Raw genomic sequence first — 17917 nt, forward strand, 5'->3', positions numbered from 1 at the left:
CTGAATGCCTCCCGTTTCCTTCTCTGTGGCAATATCAGGGTATGTGGCATGTGGCCAAACAACTAATCCGGGAATCGAGGCTTGCTCATTAGGTTTTGCAGGCCTCTGACCGAACGTAACATAATGTTCCGAGGTTATGCAAGAGAAAGCAGCAAATCACACAGCAGTTGAATGAATAATGCTAATGAAAACTTCTGTTAAATATTATGGAGAGGGGGAGAATCTGTCCTGCTGCCTTTGCCAGTTCTGCCTTCCATTTAGATCTCTAGCAATACGGTAGACACTAGTTTTGTCCGAGTGAAAAACAACCTGATTCTACTGAGGTACAAACTAGTGTATAGATTTCAAATTGAACTGACAATATCTTAACAGCTTCAGAGTGCTATGAAGAGATACGTTCTGATCATATCTGAGAGTGCTTCCAAGTTGTTGTTTCTCAAAAAGTCAGGTTTGCCAGTTATTCCTTGTTGATTTCATGGTATTCCTCTCCCCCTCTACTTTTGTACTGATAGCACTAAAGGTTGTACCAAACTTTTGCTGTTTTGTTGTCATGTTCACAAATCTAATTCCATGGGGGCATTTATCTGAACAAGTAGTTACCAAATTTTCTTATCCAAAACAGAAAAAAGTACATTTGTTCGATAGCAATTATCTTCAGACTGAGATTGTATTTTTATATAATAAATAACAAGGAGGAGGAATGTTTTTTGTAATGATGAACACACTAAATGAATCATGAGTACCTGTCAGGCAGGTTGTATAAGTAAGGTGGAAGAAGACTAGGGAACTTTATAATAAATAAGCACTCTTTTAGGCCTGCATCTGTTCTGCTGTTCTCAGTAACTGAGTGCATGTGTGTGTGTATGGGCCTGCAGGAGAGATCAAAGTGAGAGCTCCAATGAAAGAGAGAAATAATCCTTAGTGCAGATGAATAATAGCATATTAGACAATATGTGCCCATGAACGAGTAACTAAGATATCAGAATATGCTCAAGACAGTAACACAAAATATATGAAACACATCTCGGCTAACACTGCCATTGTTATTTGCTCTGGAAAAAAATTGGTGGTCATACAATACTTTCTATTTCAAGTTGCAGAAATTGCCTAATGGGGCCTAGATGCAAAACAGTAGTAGGAAAGTATTGTGTGAGCTTATCCTTGGAAGGTCAAGGCACAGACATTTGTTTTATTATTTGATAGTCATGTTTAAGGATCCTTCTACTGCACACCTTTAATTGGATCTACATTTCACTACCAGCTGGTTTTCATAATCAGCCACTGTGACATAGTCATTAAATCAGGGCGGCACAAGACATTTTGGCACTTGAGGTGAAACACACAATTGCACCCCCTCCTCCCCACAAGGGAAGAAAGAGTGATCTACATCAGGACCAAGGATGGAATAAAGATCTACATTGGGATCTGCTGCCCCTGTGGATCATTATGCCTGAGATGGTTACCTCACCTCACCTCACCCTGCCCTTGGAGGGCCAGCCACAAAATGCAATCAACCATCTCTTAGCCTAACCTCCCTCACATTACTATGAAAATTAAATGCAGTGGAGGGAGAACCATGTATGTCATCTTGAGTTTCTTGGAGGAAAGGTGGGATAAAAACGTAATAATTAATAAAGCACTGTTAGCCTGACATGTTTGACAGTCCCAGGAAAAAACCCCAATCCCTGAACATCTGAAAACATCAATGCATGTTGAGAATCATTATTCTATATACTAATTTGCCGCAATATTTGCTGGCATATGTCTGAAAAATAGGGGGAGGCAAGCATCTCTCTCATCACAAAATTCAGCTGGAATTGTCATCATTCACAAGTCACTGTCGAGATCCTAGAGAAAAAATCCCTTTCATACATATTGCAATCACTTATTGTCAGGGAACTGACATCGGAGACCAGCAGAGACAGAAGTCGCCCCGATAGTGCAGGAGAGGGAACTATTTAGTATCTTCAGGAAACCTGGCCACCTTAACAGTTCTGACTGACAAAAGAATATCTCCTCTTATCCCATGACTGCTAAGCTTTCTCAGGAGTCTTTGGTGAAGTATCTGGTCAAATGCTTTTTGAAAGTCTTGAGTACCCTTTGTGAACTGGACCATCTATATGCTTGTTGACACTCTCAAAGAACTCTAGCCAACCCAATGCCTAGTGATATTCAGTTGAAGGGTGGTATACAAATTTAATAAATAATAATAATTTTGACTTGTGATTATAAGCAAATATTATTTGATGCTAGAACCGGTTGAACAAGTTCTGCAGTTTGTGAAGTTAGGTGCAATGAAAATGAAAGAACATAAATACAAGAGTTGCTAGGAATAACATAACTACACAGGAAACCTAATGGGGACAATAGTATTAGAAAAGTGCAAGAAACTGGAAGGTGAAAGGGATTTCAAATTTAAAGCAGCTAGACAAACCATGTAACAGAAAACTCAATCAATCGTTTTATTTGCATGCCACCTTTCCAAAGTTAAAACAATGCTCAAGGTGACTTACAGCATATAAAAAATTACATAACCACAAACAAAGCAAAAGTAGTGATGAACAATATTAAAAAGTACACAATCAAACTGAAAAATTGCCACATAAATCATAAGATCCAAAATATAGATACAGTGGTACCTCGGGCTAAGTACTTAATTCGTTCTGGAGGTCCATTCTTAACCTGAAACTGTTCTTAACCTGAAGACCACTTTAGCTAATGGGGCCTCCCGCTGCCGCCGCGCCGCCAGAGCACGATTTCTGTTCTCATCCTGAAGCAAAGTTCTTAACCCGAGGTACTATTTCTGGGTTAGCGGAGTCTGTAACGTGAAGCGTATGTAACCTGAAGCGTATGTAACCCAAGGTACCACTGTACAAAGATGCTGTTAACAGCCCCCCTAAACAATATCCCAGTTCAAGATTCTGTTCAGCAGTCTCAGCTGTTGTAGATGGAGTCAGTCAGGGCCCCACCCTCCCAGGCCAGCTGGAAAAAAGGCCTAGAAGGCAGGGTACAGGTCTTCCAGGACTCACAGTCAAAACCATGCCAATCATCCCAACCAATCCACAGAAGAGTGGTCCATCTACATTTCCTACCTGGATTTACTTATTACTTTACCGAGAACCTTGCTGAACTGCTGGACCACACCAGACAGTTCCCTGCTATTAAAATGGCTCTCCTGACAGCACTTTCACTCCCAGTTACAACATGCTGAACTGAACAATCCTTCAGCACTTTGCACAGGCATGGCTAAATTCAGCAAAGCATGAAAAGCAATTGTCTGGCTTGTTTGTTGAACACCCAGAGAGCAATGCTGAGGACCCATCCCAAGGAGAAATTTATAGAAGTAGTTATTGACTCTTTTGGCCCAGAGCCTCAGAGTCTCCCATTTTTGTTTCAATAGCGGTCCACTTTGTAGTATATTTTCCTTTATGTTACGTGTGGACAGGAATTAACAACAGCAACAAAAAAAAGCCTGGCTACTTTCAGATCTTATATCTGGCACTCATCACAGCCAAGGGAGATTCTGTGTAAAAGGTGAAAAATTCAGCCTTAGGGGTTTTAATTTGTTTTTCAAAGTCTTAAAGTATTGTTGTTCAATGGACAAATTATAGCTCTATGTCTTTCTGGTGCCTTACTCTGTTATTGTTCCATGGACAAATAGAGCAATTTGTTAGAACTTAGTTCAGAAATATATAATCCCATACACTATAGTAAATCACTATTGTTTCTTGTTGCTGCTCTTCAGCACCATGTAATAGTGTGTGGAGTTCAGAGGTAAGTCAAATACCTGTACTTAAAAGTCATGGATCTCTCTGCCCCTCCCCACGAATTATTTCTGCAGACACCCAAGCCTCCTGTTGATTAGATATAGCTAAGTCTCTCTCTTTTGCCTTCTAAGCATAAAACTAACTAGGCCCACTTCTGGTTCTTCATTCCCCTCTCTGTTTTTACTGCCAACTCCAACCACTGATTTTTCATCAAAATTGGCCAAATCTGCATCTTCTGCTAAACTGTTCATGCCCTAGTTATTTTTTCCTTGGACCACTGCCACTCTGGCCTTCCTTCCTGTTCTCTCTCACCTCTTCAGTCAACTCAGAATATTCCTGCTAAAATAATCTCTCTTTCTCAACACATCGCCCTTCTCTGCCTCTACGTTGGCCCCCAGTTGCCTTTTACAATGACTTTAGCCTCATCCTTGTGTCTAGTTTTTCCTTCATCCCATCCTCCTTTTCTCTGCATATTCCATGCTGTGCTCTTCCTGGCTGCAGGCAAAAACCTACCTTCTTTCGGAAGCATAAATGCTGCTGTAAGTACTTCCAATGAAGACTCCATAGCTACCATAATTCTAGCCTCTTATAAAACCAATCAGGAATCCAAGAGTGTTGCTTCAGCACAGTGCTTCTCACTATCAAGCACCACCAAAGGATACCTTAGCACCAAAGGCTACAATCTTCTGCACAATTAGCCAGAAAGAAGCCCAACTGGTTACTTCTGAGTAAATATGTATTGTGTCTGGTTCAAAGGCAACAGCCCTATGCACAGTGGCCTGAAAGTAAGAGCCACAAAACTCAGGATCAAACTAGATGCAAGAGTACAGAATCATAAACTGCAGCGTTGGAAGGGATCCTGAGGGCCACCGAGTTCATCTACCTGACCCATTAGTTCAAATTCATATTTGCTGTACTAATGTAACTAAACAGTGAGGTTCAATTTTGGCAACAAATGAGGAGTAGTGCAGAAGTTTCCCCCTGTTTGGGGCTTAACTCCTGCAGACTCCCTCCCAGAACACTTTGCTTTCACCTAGCTGGGCTTATTTCTGGTACTGAAAGGTGATACCATGGCCCAGCTGTGGAAAAGTAAGACAGACAGAAAGAGGGATTCCCTTGCAAGCCTTTGCAGTTAACTCTGCACCCACCCCATGTTTCTACATATATACACCAGATGTGAGGCGGAACTCACGGATAACCACATCCCCCGTGACTCTCAGCGGGAGTTACTTCTGAGTAAGCAGGCATATGATGAGCCTGTCAGTATAAGATGTCAAGGATACAGTTACAGGAAAAGTTTTTAGAATTTGACAATTTACAAACCAGTACAGAAGAGCAGAACTGTAATAGACCATCACATGGGCATGGCTTAACAACATTAAATAATTTTTAAGATGGTTTCTAATACTGAAGCACATTTGCCAAATATCTAAGATGCATTCAGCAAGTTAAAAATTATACACTCAACACAGTAGGAAGTGAGAAAGCAGATTAGCTAAGAATGGGAATGAGTAGATGTTTCTTGGAACTAGTCTGATGATGAGCAAAGGAACATTTTGGAGGAATTGCAAAGTTTTCCATCAATAACTTTTAAACAAACCTAACTAGCACAGTATTAAAACACTTCTAGTTATGTAACTGAGAAATTAAAACTGGCTTTCACAATGACTAGGCTGGAAAATGGATAATACTTAATAAAGAAATGCATGTTTTTATTGTACAATTCTTGTGTTTCCTAACTTCATTATTCGCTGTTATAGCCAAATGAAGAAAATGTTTGGTGATGTTATTATTAATAAACAAATCAAAGATTTAGCAAAATCAACTATCAAGTGCTCATACCCAAACCTCACAAAACTGGGATTAAATGGTTATAAATTTCTCTGAGGTAGGCTATGCTATAATGGTATTTTGAATTTTTACCTGTGGTTATTTTTGGGAGGGAAGGGTCTTTAATAAGATGGACCATTGGCCTCGCTTCAATTCAGACAAAAGCTCACACACAAGGACTTGAGAGCTAGCCCCTTTGAACACATGGGAATTTACTTCCAAGTAGACATGCAGTTTCTGCTGTCAAGTGACTTCCAGTTCAATCCTATGCATTATTTCTGTCTCCACCTTACAAACAAGATGTGTCAAAGGGATGCATTGCACAGTAAATATGACAATAGAAAATGACAAACATGTTTATTCCAAAATTAAACTGTTTGACTGTCAGTGGAACATATACGTTGAAAAATGTGTTCTTTCTTCATCCTGCTAAAGGTGGGTGTGAGCACAAACTAAATGGAAAGGTGAGAAATCAGCTTCCCTCTGGAAGCTTGAGAAAGTTTCCTACCCTCCTCTTCAAATTACCATTCCTGGTGGAGATCTTGTAAATTGAAGGAAAGTATGGAATGACTCACAGTTGCACGTCACTTTGGGTTGCCCTGACAAATTTAATGAATAAATATTAAATAACAATAAATGCAGCTGCCCCCAGGAAAAGCAAATCCATCACCATATGCCTAGACTCCTTTGGGCTGTTGGAAGCCTTAGGTACATCCAGTTAGACCAAGGATTGACATCTGGAATGGCACAGATCCCATCCTTAATTTAGAAGATTAGGCTTGCCAAGATGCACTGAGCATGCATGGAGTGTGCAGGTCCCTGGGTGTGGAAATGAGGCTGTACTGACTTTCTATGAGAGACCATCAACTTTTAAGTTTGAGGTGCATGCCTCTGAGGAAAGCATCTACAGTGGTACCTAGGGTTACATATGCTTCAGGTTACAGACTCCGCTAACCCAGAAATAGTACTTCGGGTTAAGAACTTTGCTTCAGGATGAGAACAGAAATGGTGCAGCAGCTGTGCAGCGGCAGCAGGAGTCCCTATTAGCTAAAGTGGTGTTTCAGGTTAAGAACAGTTTCAGGTTAAGAACAGACCTCCGGAACAAATTAAGTACTTAACCCGAGGTACCACTGTATTTATAAAAAGATGATCAGCTGTCCAGTAAAGCACACATTATGGAGTACAGCATACGTTGAGAAACACAAAGTGCAGAAGGACAGTTTAGGCCTCCACAGATTAAACAAACAAACACACAAAATACAGCTCAGTAAAGGCAACTTATTGTTCTCTCTATTGAGGGTTAGGAAAAGAGGAATCAGACACGTGGGGCTGCAGTGTTCTCTGAAGACAGAGCACCCCCAGCACCTCACATTTCCCCCAGCACTTGTCAGTCAGTACAACAATTGGGGAGGTCTGTATTCATCACAGATCATGTTTCACTGATTGGAAGGAGGACACAGTTCTCATTATGAAGTCTCACAAACTGGATTCAAAGACAGCGCAAAAAGCTTCACACTTATCCTGGCAACTTCCTTCTCTTCTTTAGGGAGCTCCCTTACACGCTGTTGAAAAACCACAATTCGCTCTTAATCTTTCTACAAATCGTAACTATATTGCTGGTGAAACCCTTTGTCTATAAGCACATTGTTGATGAAACTCTCTCCCTTACTTAAAATGGCTGTAAATAACACTGCATTCTAATTTTTTTAAACAGCAAAGCACACACTAATCTGCTATGCTCCAATGATACTGGAAGCCGAATGCAAATATCCCTAGCTGTGGATGTCATACTACAAGTAATTTTAACCAAGAGAGTTTCAAAGATACTGCAATCCTATCCATGTATATTCAAAGACAAGACCCAATGAGTCCAATAGATACTACTTCCAAGTTTGTATGTATAGGACTGCAGATTTAAATAAGACATTATTATTGTTTTAAAAGGATGCGCTATAAGCTAATATTTCCTGGATTTTGCTACTTACCTGTAACTGCAACAAATCCAAAACTTTTTTTTAAAAAAAGGTATTTTGGACCCCAAAAGCAAAGCAAGGTTTATTAACTGTCAAGTGAAGAATATGATCGAATTATTGGGGTGTTACTACAGGTCATATCGAGGAATACAGGAAATCAGTGGTTTCTTATTAAAACAGATGTTACAACATCCACTTTATTGTTATTACTGGTAGGAAAGGAGCCATTCCAGGGGGGAAATCTAGACCTGTCCAGCACATCAAAAAACAAACCACCCTCTTCTGCCCATGGCAAAGAGATTCTCCAACTACAAGCCTTTCCCAAATCCCATCTGCAAGCTAGAGACAGAGAAGGAAACTATTGTTTCACTAGTGAGTCAGTACCGCAGCTCAAGGGGGGGGGGTGGAATGCGAAGAAGGCTTTTGTTTGTTTGCTTGCATGAACTCCCTGCCCAAGTCCTCCGAGTGCGCCACTGTGTCGCAAGCGCAAGCTCCATTAGGGAGCAAAGAGCATGAAACAGCTTGAGGACTGAACCCAAATCCTATTAGAGGGCCGGGAAGGGCCAAGCAGACGGGCAGCCGAACAGCGCCTCGTCGGCTTCCTGTTTGCGAGTCAGGTGCCTCCCTTTGTGCTTTGCTCTGACTCGTCTGTCTCTCGGCTTTCTCCGCCAGTGTGTGTGTGTGTGTGTGTGTGCGCGCGCGTCCGCAGACCGGCTCGCGCTCCAGGTCGGGCGGGAGGAAGGCGGCGGCGGCAGCGTGAGGGGGGGGGCGGTTATTCCTGTGTGGTGAGGCTGAGCGCTTTATCTGCCTATCTCAACCCCCCCCCCCTCCTCCCGACTGCACTGGAGAAATGCCCCGCTGTCTCCAACAAGGGGCGTTCCCTCTCCGGCTGCCTTTTCCCTGGAAAAGCAGGGAGGCGGCTGCAGCAGCAGCAGCAGCAGCAGCTTCCTTCTCCAATCCCCCCCATCCTCGGAGGGAGGGGGAGTGGTGGTTTCTCCACGCCTGAGGAGGAAGGCGGCACGCCGCGCAGCAGCGTTCGCTTCCAGGAGGGCGCACTTTGGGCTGCGTTTAAGCTCTGCCCCGCCCCCCACGGCTGAGCGCTCGATAGAGCAGACAAAGCGCCGCGGCAGGCGGGGGGGGGGGAGAAGGTGTAGCGGACTCCGCCTGCGGGTCGCGGCTGAGCCGGCCTTCGCGCGCCGGTGGGAGGGGCCGAGGCGGCCCCGGTGAACTGAGGAGGCGCGCGCGCACACACACGGACGCCGGGGGTGGGGTGGGGAAGAAGAGTCCCACATCAATAAATGTTCCTTCTCTCGACAGGGGAGGAGCCGGCGGCGGCGGCGGCTGTCTCCCGCAAAGTCCGCGCCCGTTCCTTTCTCTCTCTCCCTCCGCCAGCCTCCGCCTCCTGCGCCGCACCACTCGCCCCAGCTCCTCCTGGGCTGCCACTGCGGCTGACCCCGCCGTCAGTCCGCGCCCTCCAGGCCTCCCACCCAACTTCCAGCCGGGGGAGGGGAGGGCGGCTTTGTCAGGCAGACGCCAGCTGGTGGGGTGGCTTGCCGAAAAGCTGGGCGGCGGGGAGGTTCCGGCTCGCTCCTAGCTTAGGGCGGCCATAAGGGCAGCAGGAAGGCAAAGGGACCTTGCAGCCGCTTCTCTCCAGCTCAGCTAGAGCAACAGACCTTTATTAAAAACTGAACCTTGCGAGCGGTTGCCTAAATCTAAGCTACTTGGGCAAACATTCGCCGCGCGACCTTGTTCATGTTTACTCGAAAGTAGGCAATCACTTTTTTTAAAGGGGGGAGTCACAACTCAGTCCGTGTGCTTCAATCCGAAACGCTTTTTACCTGGGAGTAAGTCCCACTGAGTGCAGTTGGACTTATTTTTGAATACACCTGCGTAAAATCGTTCCTGTTTGAGGCTGGGGATTAAGAGGGAGCTTCCTTCTAATATACATACTGTATACATATTTTAAAAATTGATTGACTAGGGCGCAGTAAAAAAGCCTTAGAGCCGCAACCCTGGTTTAGGAGAGCTGCTGCAACAGAATTTAAAAAAGAAATCCGAAAGAGCGACAGCAGCCCAAGTAAAATAATAATAAAAAAGGAATGCCCTCGCCCTGCCCTCCAGCTGCCCCTGAGACCATCTGCCTGGATTTCGGCAAGCAGCTCCCATCGACACAATCACTGCGCCACCAAAGGCAGAATATTTCACAGCTCTCCATAAACTCGATTAGCTTTACTCGGCTACACCTACTGGAAACCAGGCACGCTGGAAGCAGGGACTGACAACAGATCTGTTAAAACAAAAAAAAAACCCTGACCGCTTCTCCGCTCTCTTCACTGAAGCTGTCGGAGGGTAGTAGGTAAGGTAGAATGGGTGTGGGAAAGGGATTTCCTAATCGATTTGATCAGAGCAGCTCGCGGCGAACGATCCTTCCCGGACGATTTTTCAGGGGAGGGGCGCTTTTAATAGGGACACGTACTGACTATTTTGTTTTAAGACAAGATATGTGACCCGGCGAGTTCTTGTTTAATTTCTTTTAACCATCTGGGTGAGTGTGAAACGCCACTTCCTACTAGTAGTTCTTACGCCACCGGCAGGTTAGCTCCCGCCCCTTTGCTGTTCTCTTCTAAGCCTCTTAAAAGGCCAAGGAAACTTTAGAATTACGAAAAGGAAAAGGAAAAAAAAGGCAAGAAAGAAATGCAGCCCAGGCGGCCGCTGAGTGGCTGGGGCGAGTTTGGAGAGACTTGATTGGTCCGCTGCACGCCGCGCACACTCACGCGCCGCCGCCAGCCGAGGAGGAACCTGCCCAACTTTTCCTCCCGAGGGCTGTCACTCCCGCTCCGCAAAGCCAGCCCACAAAGCTCCCCCTCCGCTGGATTTAAAGAGGCAGCGAGCATCCTTGCAGACACGCACCCACGCTGGCCAGAGAGATATACACGCGCAGGCACACGCACGTGCTTTCCCCCTGGTCTTCCCGCCGCTACTCCACAACTGCCTACACAACAAGGGGGACCCTCCAAGCGCGTCGGTTCTCCTGTGTGCGTTTTTACGCCGCTCTTCCAATGGCACGTGAAACAGCCAAATGCACAATTCATTTGTTTCATTGTTTTGAGCCGTGATCGATGCAATGATACCTGCGAGCGACTGGGAGAAGTGGGGGGGGGGGTGTGAGAGTGTGTGACGCCGGCAGGTGAAGAATCATTACCTGAGTGATCGATCCAAGTGGCAAGCGAGAGAGAGAGAGAGAGACAAGACAAGAGAGCGAGCGAGTGCGCGCGGCTTAGCCACCCCCACCAATGCAGAGGCTTCGACAACTCCTCTTCAAATAGTCCATTTTGCTTCCTGGATTCCCATATTAGTTATAGGACCAAAGTTTCCTCTCTCCGCCCATTCCCTGGCTTCAGCCAAGCATCCCTCGCTTTCTCTCGCTCTTTCTCTCTCTTCCCCCACCCTCCTCCCCAACCTCCTACATCCGCTCCGGCGAGAAGGGAGAACTCCAAATGAGAAAGCGCCAGCCCACAAGTGCTCCGCAGCCGCCCTCCAGCCCCCTCTCGCCCGCCCCCTTACCATGATCAGCGTGTGGTTCCTCTGCTCGGCCGTGGCACACTCGGCATCTTGTTGCTGCTTGCTGCTCGGGTGCTGCTGCTGCTGCTGCTTGCTGCCGCTGCCTCCGGCCCCCGATTTCTTGGCCCTTTGCTCCAGGGTCCTCTGGTAGAGGCTCACCGTGTCCCTTCGCTCCAGCTCCAGCTGCTCGGCCTGGGCTTGCTGGTACCTGTTCTCGCAGTTGACGTGGTGCCTCCTGCAGCCCTCGATGCGCTGCCTCAGCCTCTCCACCACCGTGCTGTGCTTGGGAACGCCGCTGCTCCCGTTAGTGCCGCCGCCGCTATGAGTAGCGCTGTTACCGGGAGGAGGGCCGTGGGGAGCGTTGTTCACGCCGATCCCGGCCCCGCCGAGGCTGCTGCTCAGGTTATTGTTGAGGCAAAGGCTGCCGCCGTTCGCGGCAGCGGCGGGGGTTGCAAAATCCCCCATCCTCTTCTCCGCGCACACTATTTTGGAAGAACTTTTCCCCCCTTTGAGAAGCGGGCGCCACACGCCAGGCACAAACACGGGGGTCCTCCGGGGGAAGATACTCTTTAACGGACCATGGGGGAGGGAGGCAACAGATCCCCAGCGAAATGTTTTGGGGTTGTTTGGTTTAAAACAAAATACCCCCCAACAATTTTTAAAAGCCTCTCTCCCTTCCTTGTCGATCCTCTCCGGCAGGAAGAAAGCTTTCCCCCGCCCGCCCGCCCCCCGCAAAAAAGAAAGAAATTGCCTAAAGAAAATGTTAAAAGCCGAGACCCAGGAGGCGGTGCTGCGAGGTTATCGCCAGACACAATCAACAAACACAGGAGGAATCCCAACAAACTGATCGGTAGCTTGTTCGGTGGCAAACTCCAGGGAAGGAAGATCAGATCAGTCCACCTTTGAAATAATCCATCATTTCCAAAACAAATCCCGGACCGAAAACCTCCTTGGTCTCCCCCATGTATGAAAACGGAGGAAGAGAGAGACACGCACCCACATGCGTGCAAAACAGGCAGGAATCTCTCTCCACGCTCCACACTTCTACACACACACAACACACACTCGCACAAGACACCTACGGACATACACACCGGGCAGACAACGCGCACACAGGCACCCCAACATCGCACCCCGCGCCACCGGGCGGCAGGCAGCGCCGCTTTCTTAATTGTGTTTTCTCTCTCCCGGGGAGTAGGGGGAAAGAAAAAAAAAGTTTGGGTGTTTATGCCGCACCGTGTTCTCAAAAGTACTTTGGCTGCTCAGTTGTATTTTTCAACAGGAACCTAAAAGGGAAAAGGAAAAACAAAACAAAACAGCAAAAGCAAATCCTCCAGCTGGGGGGAAGTCAACACGTGAACAATCCGGGGCGATCTGCAAAAGTAGCTCGCTGAAGTATTTGCAGAACGTACGCCGAGCTGCTACACACGCAGACTGCTCTGCTCTGCTCTGCTTGCTGCTTCTCCTCCTGCCACCATCACAATGATCAAGTGCTGTCCTCCTCCACCTCCTCCTCCTCCTCCATGCCAGCGGAGTGATACCAGGACAAGAGCGCTCAATAAACAGAGCAGCAGCAGCAGCCGCCGCTCCAGCTCCTCCAGGCCGTGAGGCAGACCCGGGGACAAGGTGCAAAATCCGGCCCGGACCTTTCGCCAGCAGGAACGGACACGGAGATTCCCCGTCTAATTCCCCCTCCGGCTCCTAGCCACGCTGCTTGTTACCTTGGGCGGAAAATCAGGGACTGGCAGGACCGAGCGAGAGCGACCCGAGGGGGAAGCTGGAGAGGCAGGCAGTCAACTTTTGACCTGGTCGCGTGGTGCGTGTGTGTGTGTGTGTAATACGCCTGCCCTGTGTGTCCGGTTTCCTTTTTCGGCGCGAGCTGAAGCTCTGTATCATGCTGGCCTAAATTGTTACATATTGCATGGTAAATAGAACCTGTGCATGATGATGACCACAGCAAGGGAACGGAAGCTTCCTAACTCTCCTTGCCTGACGTTTACCACGTGGAAAAGTCAAGGGGAAGAAAAGAGGCTGGTGTTAGAATTAACCCTGATACGCCTCCCTCTACCCTCAATTCAAATATCCGAGGGGTGGTGTTTTTTTTGGGGGGGGGATGCGGGAGAAGCACAGTCCTTGACTCATTCACTGGAGAGTAAATCTCATTGTTTCCGACTAAACTTATTTACAAGTTGCATTTAAAACAATCCCAGCCCTGGATAGAATGTAGGTGCCGGATACAGTATCGTCTACTGAGTTACACGAACTTGCTATTATTGTTACATCGATAGGCATACCATATACTGTGTGTGTGTGTATACACACACACACACACACACACACACACACACACACAAAATTTCTGGCCGCAGAACACTTTTGTGAAATAGGTTAAGTTCACCTATCGCAGTGCTACAATTCCCAGCACCCTTAACAAACTATAGTTCCCATGGTTCTTTGCAAGGGGAGGTGTGTGTTAAATGAATAGTGTGGACACAGCCATAGAGTGACAAGCCCAAGGTACTTTACTGCCTTGTAACACCTTTAAAAAGGGAGAGAGCAAGAGTGAGATCCATCCATTATGCAAGGGAACATACAATCTAAATCAGAGCAAAGAGGGAATTAAAGTGCTCCCTAATCTCTCAAGAACGACCATAGGTAACAAACACAGTGCATGAAGTTGGGTGGTGTTTGACTGTTCACTGGTTGGACTGCTAATTAAAAGTAGTTAAGAAAAACTGGTGCACTGTTCGCTTTATCTGCTTGGAACTGACTGAAGAAGTACCCGGTGCTGCCAGTGGCGTAGCGTGGGGGGTGCAAGGGGGGCCAGCCGCACCGGGCGCAACATCTGGGGGTTAGGGTTAGGGGTCGCAAATCCACGGGTTAGGGAGCGCAAATTACTTGTCTTGCCCCGGGTGCTGACAACCCACGCTACGCCACTGGGTGCTGCACAGCTCTTTAGGAGGCAAAACACAAAATATGTCTCTCATTCACCTTTTCCACTCATATTGGTTACTTAAAAGACTGCAAAATGAGAATGATTCAAACAAGGGCTGATGGGCAGCATCCAAAAACAGGCCAGAACTTTCTATTTTTAACAAGAAAACAATGTGAGGCTCAACATTTTTTCCAAGAGAATAGTGGGCATTTCCATGCAGAGCTGCTGAGAATTGCCATGATGAAAATAACTGAGGAAGCAGGGTATTTAGCCCACACATTCAAATGCAACATGATAACATTGCACCCAATAGTAGTTGCAATCCAGGGGAGGGTTTCAGGTGCCTTAAGGCTGTCATCTTAAACAGGCACTAGGGAAAGATTCTTACTGAACTCTGTGGCACTTACTTATGAGTAGACATGCTTTGGCTCCAGCACACCATCTGCTTAACCCTGTAGTGATCAAAAAAAGTTGGACTACACCAGAGTAAGACGTAGAAATATATTTTTTCTGTTACCTAATAATCCAAATTGTATTGATTAATTATTATTTTTTTAAAGAAAGGTGGGATATAGATATTATAATATGCTGCTAACAAGAATTATTTGTATGTGTATGCATGCACATTAGGAAATACAATAAAAATTGAAACCCACATGCAAAAACACAGCCTAGGGAGTGCATTCCAACTGTAGGGTTAGCCAATCCCCAAAAGTCCTTCTAAACATGCTTGTTTTCAACAGACAGTAAAAACTAGACAGTGATGTAAACGAAGCAGGCCTCCCTAGGCTAGAAGTAAGCCACCACTGAAAAGGCCCTGCCTCATATTCATTGTTGGGGGTAGGGGTATGGTATGGAGCAAGACTTAAAATATTGATCTGAGTGTGCTGGGTGAGAGAATACTTAGTGGATCCCATGTGGCATGGTGGTTAGAGGATCAAACTAGGCCTAGGGAAACCTAGGTGCAAATCCCTGCAAATGTCTCTCTTGGTTGTTGTGAGGATAAAATGGGGCAAAATATGTATGACATCCTGAGCTCCTCGGAAGACAGAGAGGAAATAAATGTGGAAGGAAAGTCTCTTCCGTTTTCAACTGCATGGCAAAAACAATGCTCCAAACCATTTTAAAATGAACAACGTAGATTCATTTAGTGTTGAAGAACAAAAGCCCCAAATCCAGAATGTAGCTGAAAGTGAATATTATTTTGTTCTCATATTATCCCATTATTGAATCGGTTTTAGTCATTTCATGTCTAGAACTGCAGACAGACAAAGCACAAGCTTTGAAACCCCTGTCTAATGCTTGGAAAAGACTTGACCTTCTTTAGCAATGGCAACATTATTTAAAAAGCATTAATTTTCCTCCATATTATTTCTCATAGAAACTGCACTTTGAAATACAGAATCATTCTTTAAAAAGAGACTAAAGACTGTTGTGATTTACCCCAGCCAGCAGCGACTACTTTCCTGTATTAGGTCACAAACCTAACCCCAATCCATCCTGCTGGAGTGGGTTCAGAATCAGTAGACAATCTCTGGCCTCTGCCCATTGGAGGGGGCCACTGTCACTGCTGAAGTCTCTGCTGCAGCCAGAGAAAGTTCTTTGCAGGCAATCCTACCACTGGGGCATGATGTGGTGGGTGAGAGCTGGGCTGGTCAAGGATCCACCTTCCAGAGTGGGGTCCCATTGAGTCACAATGGGAATAACACCTTATGATCATTCAGTAGTTCGGCTCATTTTAGACACATGTTCCAACTGGAAGGGCAGCTTGTGGATTCCCAATGCCAGTTTTGGATGAAAAATATGCATACACTGCACTTTATGGCCAGATTAAGTATTATTAGTAGTGCATTTGGTGTAGTTGCTTTTGACATTACAGTGGTACCTCAGGTTAAGTACTTAATTCGTTCCGGAGGTCCGTTCTTAACCTGAAACTGTTCTTAACCCGAAGACCACTTTAGCTAATGAGGCCTCCTGTTGCTGCCGTGCCACCGGAACACGATTTCTGTTCTCATCCTGAAGCAAAGTTCTTAACCCGAGGTACTATTTCTGGGTTAGCGGAGTCTGTAACCTGAAGTGTCTGTAACCTGAAGCATATGTAACCCAAGGTACCACTCTATTTGGGGGAGAGGGAAATAGACCACTTAGGAAGACCGTGGGGTCAAAACACATCTGGTCATATTTCATTTCATTTTACTGAGTTGGGTGATTTCATATTTTGTTTGTTTATAATTGTCTGTATTAGCTACATAAAATACTTTCATAATACCAAGGTTGTTTAGTTTGTGTTATTTGGAAATTCAGGCCCCAGCTTGTTCCTAATCACCCCAAGCACATTCATAGATACAATGTTTTCTTTAAGAAAAACAAGTTTAGGGGTACTCTCATTTTCCTACTGATATTGAAATACTGCCCCTCAATGAGGCCAAACTTAGATTCACAAAATGTTTAGGGGTATGTGTACCCCTCCATCCCCCCAGAAAGAAAGCACTACATCTATGGATTTAACCACCACACTCACACTTTCTACCTTAGCCTTTTTGCTCCCTGGCCAGATTGCTCTGCGCATCAAACTGACCGCTATTATATACAATCGGGGCCTGCAACAAAACACTGCAGTATGAAGTCCTTCTGTTCAGGTCTCCAGTCAACCAGTCATATCCTTTTCGAGGATATGCCATTCTACTCTTCCTCCTCCCTTGGTTTTCCATCCCACCCCCTGCCCCACACCAGTCAATCAGGAGTCCAAACCTACCTGTCTTCATTGGGCTAGGCCCCCCCCCATGTATTTCAGTGCTTTTGAAAACTTTGGTTTTCCTCCAAGATTGCAGGTATCCCCCTGTTCTACATTGGTGGTGTCTTTTTGTCTATATAAGGACCCACACTTGGAGAATGAGTTTGCTATTAGTATATAGGATTTCTTTCCTGAGGTTAAGGAATCAGCAGAGTAGCTATATTTCATTCACTTCCCGAGAACAGCAATTCCTGTGTGTCAATTCTGAAACAAGATACAATATTTAAAATGAACCTCTGCCTTGCAGGTCTTCGACAGAACCAGATAGCAGCACCGCACATTTGCTGTCCAGAGTGCTGGTGGTGTGTAACAACTATATGAAAGCAATAAACAACAAGTGGCAAACTATAAAGGCAAGTAAGTTGGTAATGTCATCTAGAAGACCCTTTATAAATCCTCTACGCCATGTCACATTCAGGATTTTGCCCCTTTGTGGTTTGCCTTTCATTGTCTGCTGCTTATGAGCTGGTGCAGCCACTGTTGTCAGACTTTTAGCGGTATTTTGAAGACAGGGCCCTGCCCAAACAGTTTATGAACCAAGGTGTTCCTGAAAAGATTTATGTGGGTGCTCCAATCTATTCCCTTCCTCTGTAATCCTATTGATTTTAGGACACAAAGGATTTCAGGAGTCAAGTTAAGGCCCACTGTGAATGTTTTTATTGCACAGCTAATTGGATGATGACATTAATTTAATAAGACTTTTAGCAAAATTACAGTTAAGTAGGCCAGAGACCAGGTGTGAATAGGTTTCACTTAGCCTTTGACAAGTATTTTGTGCACTTCAATCGCAGTGCCCCCTAGAGCTGACTAGCTAGTTTGTGGGGGGAAATCTGCAGAAATTAATATTGATTACACACTGACTGTCACAAAGCCTGACAATGCAACAGTGGTTGCTGTAACATGTGGCGACGAAAAGAATACATTCGCTTTACTCAGGGTGTTGCAGCAATTTGCTCCCGGTGTGTAATAGGACATTATTTATTTCCATAATTCAAAGAAAGAAAGAAATACCATTGGAAGGAAAGGGGTTTGAGGCAAGAAATTATTCGTTTTATGC

The 17917-nt window shown here is 45.7% G+C and overlaps 1 protein-coding gene across 1 annotated transcript in view; it reads right to left on the minus strand.

Moving 5' to 3' along the window:
- The window catches only part of MAML3 (mastermind like transcriptional coactivator 3), a 272708-nt gene extending 258791 nt beyond the window's left edge, over positions 1 to 13917 (minus strand). Inside the window, exon 1 of the mRNA XM_083519876.1 lies at positions 11135 to 13917. Within this exon, the coding sequence (XP_083376002.1) occupies positions 11135 to 11596 (462 nt within the window). The 5' untranslated portion in view covers positions 11597 to 13917. The remainder of the gene's footprint in view (positions 1 to 11134) is intronic.
- Between the last annotated feature and the right edge of the window lie 4000 nt (positions 13918 to 17917).

The sequence above is a fragment of the Podarcis liolepis genome (assembly GCF_965112155.1).
Source record: "Podarcis liolepis genome assembly, chromosome: 9".
Classification (NCBI taxonomy): Eukaryota; Metazoa; Chordata; class Lepidosauria; order Squamata; family Lacertidae; genus Podarcis; species Podarcis liolepis.